This window comes from Dipodomys spectabilis, unplaced genomic scaffold, assembly GCF_019054845.1.
Source record: "Dipodomys spectabilis isolate Male_0828 unplaced genomic scaffold, ASM1905484v1 ptg000024l, whole genome shotgun sequence".
Taxonomy (NCBI): domain Eukaryota; kingdom Metazoa; phylum Chordata; class Mammalia; order Rodentia; family Heteromyidae; genus Dipodomys; species Dipodomys spectabilis.
Genome location: NW_024870701.1, coordinates 3,657,992 through 3,677,635, shown reverse-complemented (window position 1 = coordinate 3,677,635; position 19,644 = coordinate 3,657,992). Strand labels below are relative to the sequence as shown.

Genomic DNA, 19,644 nt, shown 5'->3' with positions numbered 1-19,644 from the left:
ATGTGAACTCTTTGGTTGCTTTTACACAGCATAATATTGTAAGGATTTAGTCATCGTGTAGAATGTGTTTATATTTTGTTCTTTGTTCTTTGTTGTAGAATGTGTTTATATTTTGTTATTTGTTGTTCTTTGTGGTATTCTATTGCATAGACATACAATGTTTGGCTATCCATTAACAAGTTGCTCAGCATTTGTTTCTAGTTTTGAATGTAATGAGTAATGTGGCTAAAATATTTGCAGGCACATTTTTGTGAGGGTATTGGTTTTCATTCCTATTAGATCCGTACCCAAGAGTAGAATTGGTGGGCTTTATAATGGTGTTGCTAACTTTTTGAGAAACTGCCAGGCTAGATGGCAAAGGGGATGCCATGTTGCAGCAGAGCTTTCCTAACAGCAACGTGTCAAGGTTCCAAGTCATCCAGACACTCGCTATCGCCTGATTGTTGGAAGTCATTTTATTGGGTGTGAAATAGTATTCATTATATATTTTTTTTGTTTTGGTCGGTTGTGGGACCTGAACTCTGAGCCTGCGTGCTGCCCCTCAACTCTTCAGCTCAAGGCAAGCACTCTGCCACTTGAGCCACAGCACCACTTCAGTTTCTGCTAGCTTATCGGAGATTAGAGTCTCACAGATCTTTCCTGTCCAGGCTGGCTTTGAACTACGATCCTCAGATCTCAACCTCCTGAGTAGCTAGGATGACAGGTGTGAGCCACTGGTGCCCGGCTTATAGTTTTGATGTGCGTTTTCCTAAGATGACTAGTGATGTTAGGATTTCATATGCATATTTGCCATTATATATATTCTTAGAAGAAATGTCTACTCAAAATCTTTTGCCAATGTTTGATTGAGTTGCTAGTCATTTTCTTGTTGAGTTATGTGTTCTTTTAAAATAAATTCTACACATACACCTCCATGTTCATTGCAGCACTGCTCATAATAGCCAAGCTATGGAAACAACCCAGATGCCCCACTACTGATGAGTGGATCCAAAAACTGTGGTACGTATATACAAGGGAATATTATGTAGCCATTAGAAAAGACAAAATAATGGCATTTGCAGGGAAATGGATGAACTAGAGAAAATGATTTTGAGTGAGGTAAGCCAAGAGCAAGAGACAAATGGCATATGGTCTCCCTGATATGCAGATGTGAATCCCAAAATGCAAGGAGATATAACAAAGAAAACAGGACTTGAGAAACAAAGGACTGCCACTCATTCTGTCATATCATTGCTAAATGACTCCATGTTCTTGACCATATATATGGTACATATATGCATACAACAGAGGGAAGCTAGGAGTTTCCCACAGAATCAGTGAGAAACAGGAAAATGTACAACAGAAGGGCCAATCAGCTGCAAGTGAACTAAGCAACCCAAAGACAGCGATGGGAAGGGATGAATGAGAGGGAAAGAGGGAACAGCCTACACTAAGCAAAAGGAAAGAAATGTAAATATCACCTGATGTGGAAGAAAAAAATTGTATTGTCAAAGCTCATAGAATTCACAAACTTTATAGACCATGATAATGACAATTTATCTTGTGAAGGTTAAAATGTGTTTGTGACTAAGTATCACTATTCCACACTACTGTGAAATATGTGAAATTTATGTAAAGACCTAACCTCAATTTTTTTTTTTTTGGGTCCGGTCGTGGGGCCTGAACTCTGGGCCTGGGCTCTGTCCCTGAGCTCTTCAGCTCAAGGCTAATGCTCTACCACTTGAGCCACAGCGCCACTTCCGGCTTTTTTCTTTTTGCTTAAGTGGTGCTAAGGAATTGAACCCAGGGCCTCAGGCATGCAAGGCAAGCGCTCTACCACTGAGCCACTTTCCCAGCCCGACCTAATCTCAATTTTAAAAAAAGAAGAAGAAAAGAAAAGTTTGAGAAGGAGTGGGTTAGGAGCGATGGGTGACAATGCTGCCAGACACCTTGTATTCAGATACTGTTTTATAGAGTGGGAACTTCTTTGTACAACTACTTAAAGATAATAAAAAATTAAAAATAAAATAAATTCTAGACACTAATGAATTATTAGACAGGTATCTCACAGGTCTAAAGATATATTTTGCAATTATTTTCCCAGAATGTAGTTTTTTCTTTTTTAAAATTAACTGCTTAATTATTATTCTAGGTGGTAATGGAACTGAATTCATGGCATCATGCTTGCTACCCAGTCACTTCTCCACTTGAGCCATTCCTCTAAACTATTTATTTCCTTTTCTTAACAACATATTCTGAACTGTATGTTTTAAATATTTTTTTTTTGTCAGTTGTGGGGTCTGAATTCTGGGCCTAGGCACTGTCCCTTAGCCCTTCAGCTCAAGGCTAGTGCTCTACCACTTGAGCCACAGAGCCACTTCCAGTTTTTTCTGCTTATGTGGTATTGAGGAATTGCACCCAGGGCCTCATACATGCAAGGCAAGCACTATACCACTGAACCACCTTCCCAGTCCTGTTTTAAATTTTGACAAGACCCATTTGATTAATTTTTTCATGATTATATTTCCTTATATTTATGGTCAGTTGTTGACTGGTAAGAAGAAACCCAATAAACAGATATTCAATAAATAGTCTAGAACAATTGGATAGACACATGCAAAAAAGATATTTAGAGTCTTATTGCATTAGGACACACAAAAATGAACTCAAAATGTCTTCTGGACTAAACTATAAGAGCTATAATACTAAAACCTTTAGAAGAAAACATGGAAAATTTCAATACCTTGGATTGGAAAAAAATATTTTCCTCTATTTTTTTTTGAGACAACATCTCACTCTATAGGCCAGGCTGGCTCCAAACTCTCACTTCTCCTGTCTTCGCTTCCTGGAGTATGGTGGGATTACTTGTGTTTGCCAAAACACCTGGCACTTTTCCATCTATTCTTGAATTTTGCCCTTATTTGAACAATCTCTGTATCTGTATATGTGTATAATGTATACATAACACAAAAAGATAAATACATAGAGAGTTCAAGTAAGCAAGTGAGAAAAATAAGTCTCTGAAATTGGTGACAAAATTTGAGTTATCAAAAAATGTTGAATTATCAAAAATGTTCAAAGCAAATGAGAAAGGAATAAGTAGCAAGCCAATAAGTATAGAACATTCCAGAGCTTGTCAAATGGTACTCTTGATAAGATGTAAGTAGGAAGGCAATCCCTTCTTAAAATTCTATGAATTGTGTGTACTTAACTTTCAGGATCTTCATTGATTACAGTCACTGACTGCAGATTAAGATTAAGGAAAAAACAATCTCATATAGAAAAGTGAATCTTACAGTTAGATGCTACATATCCTAAAAGTTGCATAATATTGTCATAGTGATACCACAATGTTAACATGAACCTCTTAAAGCTAGTTTACATTCAACGAATGTCAGAAAAATTATTGTCCATGTACCTATAAACATAAATTCATCAATGTGAAAGTTTTAGATTCAAAACCTTACTTACAAAGGTATTTCCTTTTAGTAAATTCTCTAGATTGCACCTAAGATTGTTAATAACTAGTTTCATGGTCAGTTACTTCTTATGCCTCTACAGGGAACATGCAAGGATATTAGACTAATACTTGGCCAGTTTTGTTCACTGTGAGTCAGTCAGTGACCTTCTCCCTCTCTGTTGCCTCCATCTCTTCATGGCTCTGGGGGCCTGAATGTTTCCAAAAGCCCTATTTCTTCTTTCAGAAAAATATTTCTTTCAAAATATACTTCCTGGTATGACTAAAATTGTATTATTAGATATTGACATTTTAATAACTTTTCATTACCAGGTACAACTTGTTATTTAAGGCAACCATCTTTCCCCTTAGGAACGCTAACATGTTTTGTTGCTTTTTAATCTCCTCTATTTAAAGATGGATTTTAAATTGTTGAAGTTGTCAGTCCAGTACAGGAACCCTGCCTTATAGCATATGATAAAATTCTTAGACCATAATAGATACTTGGTGCATTTTTGTTTAAATGAGCCAAACATTAATTTTTTTATACTGGTTTAAAGTTTTAGCCCTATGACTTAGGGAAAGATAGGGGAATTCATCAAAATAATAAAAATAATATTCTAGGAGGACAAATAGATATGTCTTCAATGTAATAAAGGCTAATCTTACAATGACAAGAGCCAAATGCCATCTGTTTTGCTTTTTGAATACCTAATGACATGATGTTCTTTCATCTCTTCTAAAGAGAAATGATCTCTCTCTTAGATTACAGGATCTATCTACATCTTCTGAACAGCTTAAAATACATTTTTAATCCAGAATGAAATTTTCCTAATGCAGGCACATAGTGAGAAGTGCTACAAATAAAATTATCTTGTTCCTTCTTGCATTATTGCTAACTTTATTCATTTAAAAAAACAATTAATTTATTAGCTCATCAGAAACTCACATAAATTTGAAAGCTGTATGTTAAGTAGTGAATAAAGATATCTTTTGAGTTGTGGTTGAGTGGATACTGGTAAAGCACATATGCATATAAAGTTTGCATCTCACATGGGTAAAATGGTATAAAAAAGACAAAACAAGTGTGTTGAAAACATAATTCACAAATTTTTAAAAACACTTTCATTGCCTAAAATACAACTGTACAGATTCTGAATCATTTTTCTCAATTGCTATCTGCTGTGCTGTTTTCAATTACAACTCTCTACTTGTCAGACACCTGGAGCCATCCAGTCCCACCTGCAGACTTATCTTGACCTCAGGGCCTACACCAGGGCTCCATACTGGAAGAATTCTTTAGAAGCCTTGGAAGAGTAGCAAATCTGCTTGGTATCAGATCAGCCTTTCTGCATTCAGGCCCTGATACTGTAAACTGGTCTCAGGCACTAAAACTTTGTCTGGTTATGTGTAATCAAGCCCTTTTATTGTACCATTAGAAACTAGATTCTGGATTTATATAGTTTCATAATCCTACCTTAATGCCTTACTTTTTATTCTCCCACACACACACTTTTTTTTTAAGACAGGGTCTCACTATGAGCATTATTATTACAGGCATAGGGTGTAATAACACACTGGGTCTGGGACCTTACTTTGTATCTAGGTGTTTACTACTATCTTTAATATTCTATGGGCTTAGGTAGAGTCCTATCCTGGGAGTCCAGTCTTCATGAATCTGTCGCAGTACATTCCACTTGATAGCTGTGATGTCTGGGTTTCTTCTTATTGCCTATGGTCAGACTCTTCTAGCATCATATCCTATGGTTGAGGTAAGTTTCCTACCAATTGTCAGTTCCTGTTTCTATTCTCTGTCTACCACTGGTGGAACCAATAGGACTTGAGTCCTATTCATCCAAAGATTGAGTTCTAACAAGTAATATTTGTTTGGACTTAAGTCCTGGTCATAAATGACATAAGAAAGTGACTCATACCTGTTTGAGTGAATCCTGTTTTGTATCCATTAGTTGTTCCATTTTCTGGGGTCACAGTTGATGACACAGAAGAGTTTGGTTTAATAGAATGACAAGTAGCAGAGGATTGTCGGCTTCTACATTCTGGAAAGAAAAACCACATTATATGAACAGGTCAATATTCTGTTTAAACAAGTAATGGAGACATGATCCATAAAATCTCTTAAACAAAAAGCTACTCTTTAGATAGCAGTGGCTTCCTTTATGAGTGAGATATCACCTTCCCCTAACCCTGACTCCAAACAGTATAGAATGTTCAGCTAGGAGGACTGTTGTTCCTAGGACCGGATGTCATGCTTAAAAGGAAAAAACAATCAAGCCTTTGTTTCCCACAGATTAGTTCTCTGGAGAAAAATGCTCATAACCAATGTAGCCATTGGTTTTATGGGTAAGAGAGAGGCTGAAATATCAATAACATAAAAAATCTGATAAGCTTTTCAAATACCAGTTAACCTCCTGTCCAGGATTTGTTTAAGTGTAGAACAGTAACTTTGATTCTGTCTAATCTGCTTTCAATATTTTCTACTCAATCTTAATTTATGTCCAAATATAGAAGTAATAAAAATGCAAAGAAGATTAAAAAATTATAAATTCTTAATGTTTCCCTTCTTATTTATAGAAATAGCAGGCATAAATTGATTATTAATCATGCACTTCACAATTGCATATTAAGTATCTGTTGTTGGGATACTGGTATAATACATTAACAACACTTTGTACTGATGTAGGTAAGTAATGAAGACTATAACCATTAATGGATCATTAGTTCCAACTAAATTATAAAAAGTAGCATGTGAAATAGAAGTATATAAATAGTTGTAAATGAAAAATTAATATTAGAGGGTTCTAGGAAGTTTCCAAGTTTGCAAGAGCTAAGGGCAGTCTTCTCAAGGGCTTCTATAAAGAGATACTGTATTTTGATCTAAAAACTCCAGGTTATATGTATTAGATGCATTGATATTATGTTTACATACATAAACAATTCCAGTTTCAAAATAGCAACTTCTATATACACAAGGTTTTTCAAACCTTTGAAAAGCAAGAAGTTAAATATATTTTATATAATCAGTACAAAATCTTGGAGAAGAAAGTTAAAAGGTAGAGAGGTGATAGGCGCCTTATTTCTACACTTTAATTAGGGTTTATGACATTCAAAGCTATTTTCCTACAGGAAAAATCTTCAGACTTTATTAAGAAAGTTATCTATAATTCACCAGGTTTATGAGCCAGTATTTCCAAGATTCAAGTTCTGATGATACCTTGCTTGGAACACAAACCCATTTCCTAAGAAATTACATAAATGCCACTTCGAATGCAAGCAAGAGTAATTACAGTGAAGGACTCAAGAGACAAATATATTGCAATTTAGATATATTCTGCTATTGTTTGTCAGACAACAGTCATATATAGGCAACAAACAGAAACATTAAGGAATTATTTTATGGAAGAAAAAATCTTAGCATCTAAGAAACTGCTGAATAAACTCAAATGCATTGCAACAATGCACAGACATTGTAGCAGTTTCTATCAAGCACATGAAGATGTGAAATTTCTACTGGATTTATTTGTATGAGTAAGTTAGGTTCTTCCTAATTTAAAAGGACCAAAACTTTGTCAAGGCAGTTTCCCTGGCATTATAAAGACTACAGTGTTTATTCCAGGTAGGTTCTGGACAAATTAAAATAGAAAAATATAGATCCTTGAAAATTACCAAAGAATTAAAGAAAAACTGAGTATCTGACACTTTGAAGTCCTCTCTAAATGAAAAGAGACCTAGAAAGTGTTGCTTATTTTCTCCCCTGAGAACTGCACTGCTTCCCAAAAGTCAAATGCAGACATGTACTTCCCTAAATATCTCCTTTAAAAATAAAAGGATCAAGTCAATAACCTACTAAAGGGTTTCACATTTTTGGAGAGCCTCTGAACTTGAGCTCTTTATCTGTATCACACCTGTACTCTGAACCCTGTAAGAGTCACTGGTCGCCATCACTCTATCTCCATTCCCTCCTCTTCCCCTCCAGGAATTTGATTACCTTTCCAGCAGATAAGAGGTCCTTTTGACAGTACACCCTGGGAGGTTCTGACTAGGTAGTACTTTAAGTGCTTCTGCTTCTTAGGCTGAGTGGTGAGCTTCAAGTTAATGTGGTTGGAAAATTCCGTGAAATACCGAAATCCTCTTTCTCCACAGCCGATACAATTTCCAGAAAACCCTGGAATGAGGAAAACCAATGGTACTGGTGGCCTTCTAAGTTGACACAATTTCTCAATTTCTTTGTATAATATGCTAATTTTAATTTGTATAATATCTCCTAATTTTAAGGAAATAATTCAAAAGGAAAACTTGGTTAACATTTTTTTTAGAATTCTTTTTAAAAGAGTAGAAGACTGGATATAATTTAAATGCTGCTCCAACAAGATAATAGATAAGGAAATACAGTAGATAGTATCATGACAGAGATTATTCCTATTTTATATATATATATATATATATATATATATATATATATATATATATATATATATATAAAGAAAACCTTGGTCCTAGAGACATCTTTTTCTTTTTCTTCTTTTTTTTTGGGGGGGGGGTCACTCATGGGTTTTGAATTCAGGGCCTGGGTACAGTTGTTCCTGAGCTTTTCTGCTGATGGCTAGCCCTCTACTACAGTTCTACTTCCAGTTTTCTGGTGGTTAATTAAAGGTAATTAAGTCTCATGGACTTTCCTGCTTGGGCTGGCTTTGAACTGCTACTCAGCCTCCTGAGTAGCTAGGGTTTACAGGCGTGAGCCACTAGCTCCCAGTTTCATTATTTTTTCTCATGGATTCCTTCTTAAGAATCTGTCAGTCTTAGTCCTGATTCTCTGCCCAGCTCACTACAAGAACAAGCTGCCATGGCCATAGGTAATAAATCCATGAGCAATATCTGACCAAATGTAAAGCAGAAAAAAATCTTTCTTCTGGGATTTTGCAACAAACAAAGTCAGTCCAATGATACTGGACTCTGCGTTTGTAAAATTTTGTAAAAGTTGTGAAGAGGAAGCTGATCTTCAGAGAAGAGAGTTGATATGGACATCAATGTGCAGATTCAGAACACTCAATTTCAGCTCCTATGAGATCTAGTTTTACTTTCTGACAGGAGCTCCATGGCATTCTTGTTTCCTGTTTATTCAAACTAGCTTATTTTTCCTTTAGATCTAACATTTGAGCAACTCCTTACCCAGAGTACTCAAACAAAATAAGACTTTTAATGGTCTGGTTCAAACAGGAGGTGTAAGATAGAGAAGACAGATGAAATAGGGAGAATAAGACATTGCTGGAGGCATGGCTCAAGTTGTAGAGTGCCAGTCATGAGTGTGGAGTCAGAACTTAAGGCCCTAAGTTCAAGCTCCAGTACTGGTGCATGTGTGTGCATGCATGCACACACACATGTGTGTGCACACAGAGCAATGTTTTGCTTTATTGAAAACCAGCATTTCAGTCCCCCTTGATATACAAAGGAATAGGTTGGAAGTAACAGTAAGTTCCTTTGGTTGTTTCTGATGAGAACAAAACATATTTGAAGTCTACAGATGAACAGGACAACAGTTGAAGATAAAAAGGTGGCATTCCAAGCCGGGCGCTGGTGGCTCACGCCTGTAATCCTAGCTACTCAGGAGGCTGAGATCTGAGGATCGCGGTTCAAAGCCAGCCCGGGCAGGAAAGACCGTGAGACTTCTATCTCCAATAAACCACCAGAAAACCGGAAGTGGCGCTGTGGCTCAAGTGGTAGAGCGCTCGCCTTGAGCTGAAGAGCTGAGGGACAGCGCCCAGGCCCAGAGTTCAAGCCCCACGACTGACAAAAGAAAAAAAAAAAAAAAGGTGGCATTCCGGGTTGGGAAGGTGGCTCAGTGGCAGAGCACTTGCCTTGCATGCATGAGGCCCTGGGTTCGATTCCCCAGCACCACATAAGCAAAAAGGAAAAAAAGCCGGAAGTGGTGCTGCGGCTCAAGTGGTAGAGTGCTAGCCTTGAGCTGAAGAGCTGAGGGACAGAGCCCAGGCCCAGAGTTCAGGCCCATGACTGGACCCCCCCCCCCCCAAAAAAAAAGCAGCATTCCGTAGTGTATAAAGACAATATATCTCTATATAAATAACTAACTGAAAATAAATTCACTGAAGTGACACTTTTCAAATCCCTAAACCAACCTGGTATATAATTAACAATGATAAGGAGAAAAGAGAAACATCACAGGATTAAAGAGAATATCTTACAATGTCCTCATTTTAGAATGCTAACAATCAATTCAAATTATCTATAAATATGCAGGCCACTTTATTACTATTCATTCAACAATTATTTATTGAGTACCTATCTTTATGTCAGTCATTTTGTTCAGCATTAGAAAATAAGTCATACAAAAGAGATAATCATAATCTCTAGTCAACTATATAGAACTAATAATTTATTACTGTTACTTTATAAGAAAGGAACAACATAATTTTATAATTCAGATGGATTATATTGGAAAATATTTGCCCAGTTCTCAATACCTTGAAGTCAGTGGGCCCTGCCAAAAGTTGTCAATGACTGTCTAATTCACTAAGTTCCTAAACTCATTGATCCACCCATCCAATAAACACTTATACTCTACAGTGTATCAGTCACTGTTTCAGGTACTATATATCAGTACTGAACAATAAGACGAAGCCCCTGCCCTTGTAGAACTTATATCTCAAGTGATTCCTGATGAAAAACTGCTTGATCTGTGAGATAGGTATACCTCACCCAAACAGAAAAAGAAAGCTATAAGAGGTTTTCACCTGAAATAATTAAGAACAGGGCTGAAAAATAAGGTGTGTGTGGTAGGTCCAGGTAATTCTGAAATGACTGGTTTCAGCTGAATGAACAGCTAGTGAGGTTGGGCTTCATTTTTTATCTTTTCCTTTGTGAATATTCTCTAAGATAAAAAGCAAATGTGAAAGAATCACTTGCCTGCACCATCTGCAAAAAGAACCTCCATGTTAATGATGACAGCTAACATACGAAAGAGTTAAATTCCACCAGAGTTAGTTGTGACTACTCTTGTGTGGTTTCAGCATGATTAGCCTTAGCTCTCAAGAAATAGTACCTTTTCAAAGCTCTTGCTATATCAGTAATGAAAAGTTCCATCTCTTATACCTGAATTACATTTCTAGTTTTCCTGGTGGTCAAGTCTTCCAATCGCATGTTAGATTTGGAGCACGTGCACTGCCAAATAGATGAGTATAATTTTAAATCGATTTTCCTACAGCCTTTGAAATCAGCATGCTTTAACCAAGTTTTAGAAAAATTGATACTGGAGTCCACAAGGGTCCCAGAATAGTTGAATCTTTAAAAAGCAAATTCTCTAGGGGCTGGGAAGGTGGCTCAGTGGTAGAGCGCTTGCCTTGCATGCATGAGGCCCTGGGTTCGATTCTTCAGCACCACATAAGGAGAAAAAGCCGTTAGTGGTGCTGTGGCTCAAGTGGTAGGGTGCTAGCCTTGAGCTGAAGAGCTCAGGGACAGCGCCCAGGCTCAGAGTTCAGGCCCTATGACCGACAAATAAAATAAAATAAAATAAATTCTCTTAGTGCATACTAAAACTTCTATCATAAGTAAAAACTGTTTTTAGATAATATAGTACTGGACATGCAAAAATCTCACCAATGCACTGATCCAAGAAAAACCTTCTACAATACTGTTGTACTATATATTTTTCTGTGGAGAAGTGACTAGTGAAACATTATGTCCATTTATACTTAGAAAGAAAAATGTGCCAGGTTATGCAAGGTGGGTGCCTTATAAACAGCTCATCTCATTTTTAGAGCATGAAAGGTAGCTATTATTGGCCCCTTTATGTAGATGAGAAATCTGAGACTTCAAGTTCTTAATCTACTTCAAGTTCCTAAAATACTAGCTGGTAAATCTTATCTAGATAGATAGATGTAGGCAGACAGAGAGAGCGGGGTCACAATCTTCTTGCCTGAACCTTCCAAGTGCTAGGATTACAGATGGAAGCCACCTCACCTAGCTTAAATCTGGGACTTAAATGCAGTTCTGGTTCCAAAGTCTATGGATATTGTGTCAGATTGCTGATTATAAAGGAATTTGAGAAGGCAGTAGTGACTCAAGTCTATAGCCCTGGCTTCTCAGGAGGTGAGATCTGAAGATCATTGTTCATAACCAGCCCAAGCAGGAAAGTCTTATCTCCAACTAATCACCTAAAACTGAGAAGTGGAGTTGTGGCCCAAGTGGTAGAGCGCTAGACTGAGTGAACACAAAAGCTCAGAGACAGCAACTAGGCCCTGAATTCAAGCCCCAGGACGAGTGCATGTGTGCGCACGCGCACACACACACACACACACACACACACACAGAGGACTATGTAGTATACTATTCTGATGGTATTTTCTGTGTCTTTCCATGATGTATTATAACAGAATTCCCCTAGTTGTGCAAGAATCATTGACCAAAAAGGGATTATGATTGTTTTCTTTTTCAGTGTCTAGTCAGAGCTGACCTTGATTTATTTCAATAGATTGTAAGGTTTTAAAAATGCTAAAAATGGCCGGGCGCTGGTGTCTCACGCCTGTAATCCTAGCTACTCAGGAGGCTGAGATCTGAGGATGGCGGTTCAAAGCCAGCCCGGGCAGGAGAGACTGTGAGACTCCCATCTCCAATAAACCACCAGAAAACCAGAAGTGGCGCTGTAGCTCAAGTGGTAGAGCGCTCGCCTTGAGCTGAAGAGCTGAGGGACAGCGCCCAGGCCCAGAGTTCAAGCCCCATGACCGACAAAAGAAAAAAAAACTAGATAAAAATGCCACAACAGTTTTATACTACCAACTTGTAAGTTCTGTAAAAGAAAGGATTATGCCTTATAATTTTGGTGCCTCCAAGTCATAGTGCAGCATTATTTATTTATTTATTTTTCCAGTCCTGGGTCTTGAACTCAGGGTCTATGCACTGTCCCTGAGCTTCTTTTGCTCAAGGCTAGCATTCTACCACTTGAGCCACAGCACCACTTCTGGCTTTTTCTGTTTATGTGGTACTGAGAAATTGAACCCAGGGCTTCATGCGTGCTAGGCAAGCACTCTACTATGCATTATTTCTCATATCCAGCACATTTTGAGAAAATAGTATTGAATGAATGAATGAACAAATTGAGTAGGTGAACTTTCTCTGGTAATTTGGGGCAGTGCATAAGCTTTATCATTAAACATATATTAAACTATATATTCAATTTCACTTAAAGAATAAGTAAACATTTTTGTGAGATTTATGAAACATGGAAATTGTCACTTCTTTTCCTACGTGCCAGAATCATGAGGGCTCTAGACTACAATTTAAGAAGCCTTCAAAAAGCATGTACAGAGTCACCTTCTGACTTAAGATAGTGATTGATGGGCTGGGTGCAGTGTTCACAATTCCCCCTACCTGGGAGACTGAGATCTGGAGGACTAAAGTTCAGACAAAAGTTAGCAAGACCCCAGCTCAACAAAGCAAGCTGGGTATAGTCATGCATATCTATAATTCTAACTACTCAGGTAGCATAAATAAGAGAATCAAGGTATAAAGCCAGTCCTATCTGAAAAATAACTAAAAGCAAAAAGAACTAGAAGTGTAGCTCAAGTGGTAGGCACTTGCCTAACAAACTCAAGGCTCTGAGTTAAACGCCAGTATTGACCCCCAAAATTATGAAAGATATAAAATATATACAAATATAATATATAACATAAATATAAAAATATGTTGTGGAGATGCTAGTATTGTAAGTCGAGAAAGTCAAACAGTTCTGAGATAATACTATCTATTTCTTATCATTTCTAGACTCGTAGTTGTTTTAGGTGAACTAATGTTAAAAGTAAAGTAGGAATCGCATCTGTCAAGTATAGAAAGGAATAGTGGGTAGAATGAAAAACTGCCTTACAAAGTAGAAAATCCACCAAATAAATGAGAGTTGACATAAGTTTTAGATTAATGACTATATAGAGTATGTTGCACTTTGTTTTACAAAAACTTGTTTTGTGCTGGTATTGAACTCAGGGCCTGGTACCTTCTAGACAAGTAGTGCTCTAGTACTGAACTACACTCAGCACCAGAATATCATTTTTTGACAAATTGTATGCTGTTAATATAACATTTGGTCAGAATTGCCTCTTAATTAAGGGAAACATTTTGACAATAACCAGTGAAACTAACTTTTTAAATGCTTAAAGAAAAAAATTGATCTAAACTAATCAACTAATTCTGATATACATGAATTATATGTATATTATATATAATTATATAAAATCATATATGTAATATGTACTATAATAAATAACATGACAATATGTAATAAATGCATAATATATAATGTTAGATACATATAATTTTATTTTGCTTGAGACAAGAGAATTACTATGTAGTCTAGGTTGGCCTTGAATTCATGATCTTCTAGTCTCAGTCTCCCAGTGTTAGGATTACTGACAGGTAGGAACTTCTATGCCCAGCTGTATTTTTTAATGCTGTGGTAATTTTAAATAAGCTTGCATTTAACATCTGCCCAGAAGTAATATTACAGGCATGAAATACTCACCTAAAAGTGCATTTTTCCCATTATCATCTGGTAGGAATCGCTTGTCTACAGCACACACTAGGATATGTTCAGGAAGATTGGGAGATTTGGCCCCCACCAGGAGGAATCCTGCTGGGATGTCGATTTGTTCCATACAGAGTGATACCAAACGCAAATCCTTTCCTGCTTGACAAAAACCTAGAAAGCATTAAAAAGGAAATAGTAAAATATTTGGGGGGGTATGTTTTCTTATTTTCCCACTGGGAGGATAGTAATTTACAGGAATCACATCTAGGACTAAAAGGAAGGCCTATGGACTCCAACCAGAAGACAGATTTATCCTATATGCCCTTCTGAATTGTGTTGAAAGGTACTAAAAGAAGATATTTCTATCTGGTTTGGTCACAACAATTCTTTATCTTTTGATCGACAAATAAGGCAATAGCAAATGGACAACAAACTTTGAAAATTTCATTAAAAAAGCTTTCAAGTTTTTATAGTTTTTATGTGCACAGAGCAATTTTTTCTTTCATTTTAACTTAATTCAAATTATCTTCATTTTTACTTAACCTAATTTCAATAGGGTTTTGTTACTTCCAACAATAGATGAATTGTTTATATGACAAATGCTATTTGGGGGAGATGTGTAAGGTTGGGAAATGTTTATCTGATACTCCACATACAAAGCTGGGGGTAGCACCATCATCACCACCCAAAAGAAAGTAGGGAAGAACCATGTTGGATTCTGCCAGCATTAAATCACATATTATTTTGATTAGATGCCAATAGACAATTGAAAACAATCAGTGAAACACATGAGAAAAAAAAAAAAACTGTACCGAACCATTGTATGAAACTGTAGTGCATAAAAATCTACCATATGATCTGGGTCTTCAAACCTTAAACGCAAGTGATGGAACTGAAAAAAAGTCAACATAACAAATCCTCAAACAATAAAGACAATGGAGCTCCACTATTTCAAGCTTGTAGATCTCATTTAACATTCACAAAAATTAGTTCAACTTTCATTAAAGGCCATGATATAAGAAAAATATATCCAAGTTACTATGAATTCTTTTACCATTCAAAATGAATCTACATTTTATTATTCAGTATAAAATCTATATTTATTTAGCAGTAAGCCATTTATATATGTGAAGCATATTCGTTATTCAGTTTACAGTTTGGGGATGCATGGAAACCTCTGGAAAAGTTCTGCTTCTTGTACTCTCCTTAATGGATAGTGTTCACAGGTTTAGGAGTTGGGAGTTGATGAGGATGACATTGATGGCAGCTAAAACTTGTGAAGTACTTACCAGTAGTCACGTCTAGTTTGAACACTGTACTATATAGAATATCTACTTTCTCAAAATTTGTAGGATCATATAATTCTTTTCATAGATGTAGAAACTGAGTCTCTTTAAAGGTTAGAGAACTTGCCCAAGGTTATGTGAGTCCAGTAACATTCAATGATATAAAACATGGGAATTTTGCCACATAAGAACAGACAAAAGTATACTATTCATTTTGGCAAAAGAAAAGCTTAGAGCAGTTATAATTCAGTGGTAAAACTGCCAGGAATGAACATGGGCTTGCTCTCTTTCTCTTTCTTTCTCTTTCTTTCTTTCCTTCTTTCTCTCTCCCTCCCTCCTTCCCTTTCTCCCTTTCTTCTCTTCCTCCCCTCCCTCCTTCCTTTCTTTTTCTTTCTCTTCCCTCCCTCCCTCCCTTCCTTCTTTCCTTCCTTCCTTCCTTCCATCCTTCTTTCCTTCCTTCCTTCCTTCCTTCCTTCTTTCCTTTCCTCTCTTTCTTTTTTGTGTTAGCACTGGGGTTGGTAGTTAATTGGCGATAAGAATCTTAGACTGCTTTGGTGGCAAATGTCGATAATCAAAGGAGGAGGATGAGGCAGGAGGATCCTGAGTTTGAGACCAGCCTGAGCTACACCTTCAGGCAGGGAAGGTGGCTCAATGGTAGAGTGATTGCCTTGCATGTATGAGGCCCTGGGTTCAATTCCTCAGCACCACATAGGCAGAAAAAGCCAGAAGTGGCCCTCTGGCTCAAGTGGTAGAGCGCTAGACCAGAGTTCAAGCCCTATGACTGACACCCCCCCCCCCCCAAAAAAAAAACCTCACAGAGTTTCTTGTGTGGGCTAACCACACTCCTCAGATCTCAGCATCCTGAGTGAGTATCTAGGATTACAGGTATGAAACATTAGCTTGAGAGAACACAAACTTTTTAGTCAAATTCTAAAGTAGTATTTAGGAAGCATTTTAAAGTACTAAAAAGAGCACCATTAAATCAAAGAAATTCTAATTTGCATATAGACAATAAACCTGAAAATTTTTCCCTCAGGATATAATACCTTAATTAAAAGTATGACTTACTACAAAAGGCAAAACATTTCAAATATCATTCCAAAAGGTATAGGGATAATGAGAAGTCTATGGTTGCCTAGGAAAGGAAAACAGGGAGCTCTGGGAAGCTCTTGAAATGGTGATCCAACCTTTCTACAACTTAGTCACTCTATAAGAAAGAGTAGCTGGATGGACACCACAAGCTTGCACCAATTTACAATTTATTACAAGCTTTTTAGAACATTACAGTTATATGGAACATTCTGATGATCATTTCTCAAGTAGTTATCACAAATTCCAGGGATTCAGGAAGTTGCTCCAAGAGAAATGGAAATTATAAGTGAAACTTAAATAGATAATATTATCAGTTTCTTAAAATGAACTGATTTTTCTTAGATCCCATTTTTAAAAGTAGAATGTGATAAGGACCTTCCATCCACCTACATGTGCAGGATTCATGGAAACAAGCTGAATGAGCTCATCACTCATTCAGACAAACTCTATATCATTGTATGTTTTTGACTATAACAAAATTTCAAACTGTTTTGATTTTCAGTTGTATACATATATTGATATACTGCTTAATTTATAATATAATGGGGCCTACTGGTTAAAGATGGGAAGCTCAGGGAAACACTAGTTGTATTAACTAATGCAGAAACTAATTGTACAAATGTACCTAAATATGCTTGTGGCTAGATATGGAAGTTAAACTAATTCTCTACACTCACTCTTCAGACTTACAAGATTATATAAATGCATTAATACGTTTCTAAAACACCAAAAATCTAATGTTACAAAGGTAAGGAATTTAGTGATTATAAAAAAGTTTGGAGGGGCTGGGAAGGTGGCTCAGTGGTAGAGCGCTTGTCTTGCATGCCTGAGGCCCTGGGTTCAATTCCTCAGCACCACATAAGCAAAAAAAAAAAAAAAAAAAAAGCCGGAAGTGGTGCTGTGGCTCAAGTGGTAGAGCACTAGCCTTGAGCTGAAGAGCTGAGGGACAGCGCCCAGGCCCAGAGTTCAGGCCACACAACCGGACACCCCCCACCAAAAAAAAAAAGTTTGGAAGCCAGGAGCCAGTGACTCAGGCCTATAATCCTTGCTACGCAGGATGCTGAGATCTGAGAATCACAGTTCAAAGCTGGGATAGGAAAGTCTGTGAGACTCTTATCTCCAATTAACCACCAGAAAGCTGGAAGTGGTGCTGTGGCTCAATTGGTAGAGTGCTCGCCTCGAGCTGAAGAGCTCAAAGACAGTGACCAGGCCCAGAGTTCAAGCCCTACAACTAATAATAAAATAAAATAAAATAACTAAATAAATAAATAAAAATGTGTTTGGCTTTTCACATATGATAAGCAAAACACTATCAAGTTCAATAAAAGTTTTCTGCATATAGCAGTCTAAAATTTTCTCAGAACACACAGCAAACAGCAGAAATTATTAAAATTAAACCCATGTATCTTTTAAATCCTAAATTGCAGAAATACCAAAACTTTGCAGTTAAGAGTACATTTGGAGATTTATGGGTAACAGTCAGTGGTAAACCACAAGGCCCTGGTTTCAATCTCCAGTACTGCAAAAGTAGATTTTGACTTATTTTTATTTTTATTTATTCTATTATTATTATTACCTTTTGGTGGTGCTAGATTGCCAGGCCTTTGAGCATACTAAACCAATGCTCTACCACTGAATTATATCTTCAACCCCTTGCCTTTTATAAATGCTGTAAAATATTTAAATATATTTGGCTCCCCTAAAACAAAATACAATATCTTATTTTGAACTTTTCAATAAAACATTCATTTGTTAATCGAATAGCAATTATTGAATCTTAAACAATTTTTCTGATGTAGCATGAATCTCAAAAATATATTAATGTGCTAATCTAAAGGAAATACTTTCTACTCAAAATCAAGTCTTTATCACAGGCCATGCAGTAATAAAACAGAATTAGTTTTAAAATTCCTGAGGAGTTCAAAAGTTTCTGCACTTCTAAAAGAGATTTGTGAGTCAAAGATTGGGGAACATTAACTTATTCTAATCTCTTTAATATGTAAATGAGAAAAGGGCCCAGAAAGGTTAAGAAAATGCCCCAAGGTCAAATACCCAGAAACCAGAAACAGTGGGACCTGAGCCAGGTCTCAGCTGCCAGTGAGATGCTCATTCAAGGGAAAAGACATCTCTAACTCAACCACCTTACTACTTTTTGTGCACCTTTCAGACTGCTTTCTGTGGGTACTTTGATATACCAGCAACTGCTAGCCATGAATTATGTCAGCATCTATCTATCTCATACTTGCTAATTAATTCTTAAAACTGAAGATGTTATTTAGGAACTGTCTCAGCTATCTATGAGGGAGAGGCAGGAGGATTATTTGAGCCCAGGAGTTCAAGGTCAGCCTGAGCAACCTGGCAAGATCCTGCCTCAAAAAAAAAAAAAAAAAAAAAAAAAAAAAGATCAAGTTTTTGAAAGCCACAAAGATAGTCCATGTCTAGACAATTCTGATGAGATTTCTCAAGCAACACAGTGCATCAATAGCACGATGAAGAAGGGAAAGTATCATTTTGGTTTCAGGCTAACCTAGCTAGGTACATATTAAAACAAAACAAAAGGCACAATGTGGACAATGCCTGCCTGAAGAAAACAAATTTTTTAGGGACAAAAATTATTTCAGAGTTATTTCTGTGGCAAAATTAAAAGTACATAGTCCACTCAAATGAAGAGAAACAAATCATTTTACTATTTCAGGCTTTGAGGTTTCCCATTTACTATATATAAGGACACCTAGAGGTCAAAAGTAATAAATATTATTTTTGTGAAAAGCATGTTTTCTAGCTTTCTCTTAAAACTTATTGCAGTAGGTGCTCAAGACAGTGAAAAGAAAACATTTCCCTACTTTATAAAAACAAAAAATAAGGTGGGAATGTGGCTTAAAGGTACAGTGCTTGCCTAACATGCATGAAGCCCTGGGTTCAATTCCTCAGTACTGCATAAACAGAAAAAGCCAGAAGTGGTGCTGTAGTTCAAGTGGTAGATCACTAGCTTTGAGCACAGAGAGGCTCAGGACAGCACACAGGCCCTGAGCTCAAGCCCCAGAACTGACAAATTAAAAAAAAAAAAAAAAATCAGTCCCATAACAATGGAACTGTATAAAAGAGATACAAGAATCAGCAGAAAGAATCTGAATATCTGAAACTGTAAGCCTTGGAGTAAGAAAATGAAGTAGCATTGGATTACAATCCCAACATAAAATAAGTATCCATGATTCCATAATGACATAAATAAACAACTAAATAAATTAGTAAATATGGGGAGAAGAGGTGAATTCCCAGGA

At 36.8% G+C, this 19,644-nt stretch overlaps 1 protein-coding gene across 1 annotated transcript in view; it reads right to left on the bottom strand.

Annotated features, from left to right (window-relative positions):
• Greb1l (GREB1 like retinoic acid receptor coactivator) overlaps window positions 1–19,644 on the bottom strand; it is a 252,701-nt gene that overhangs the window by 89,233 nt on the left and 143,824 nt on the right. The window contains exons 5-7 of the mRNA XM_042675277.1: window positions 13,980–14,156; window positions 7,443–7,619; window positions 5,371–5,493 (exon numbers count right to left, since the gene is read on the bottom strand). Of these exons, the coding sequence (XP_042531211.1) occupies window positions 5,371–5,493; window positions 7,443–7,619; window positions 13,980–14,156 (477 nt within the window). The remainder of the gene's footprint in view (window positions 1–5,370; window positions 5,494–7,442; window positions 7,620–13,979; window positions 14,157–19,644) is intronic.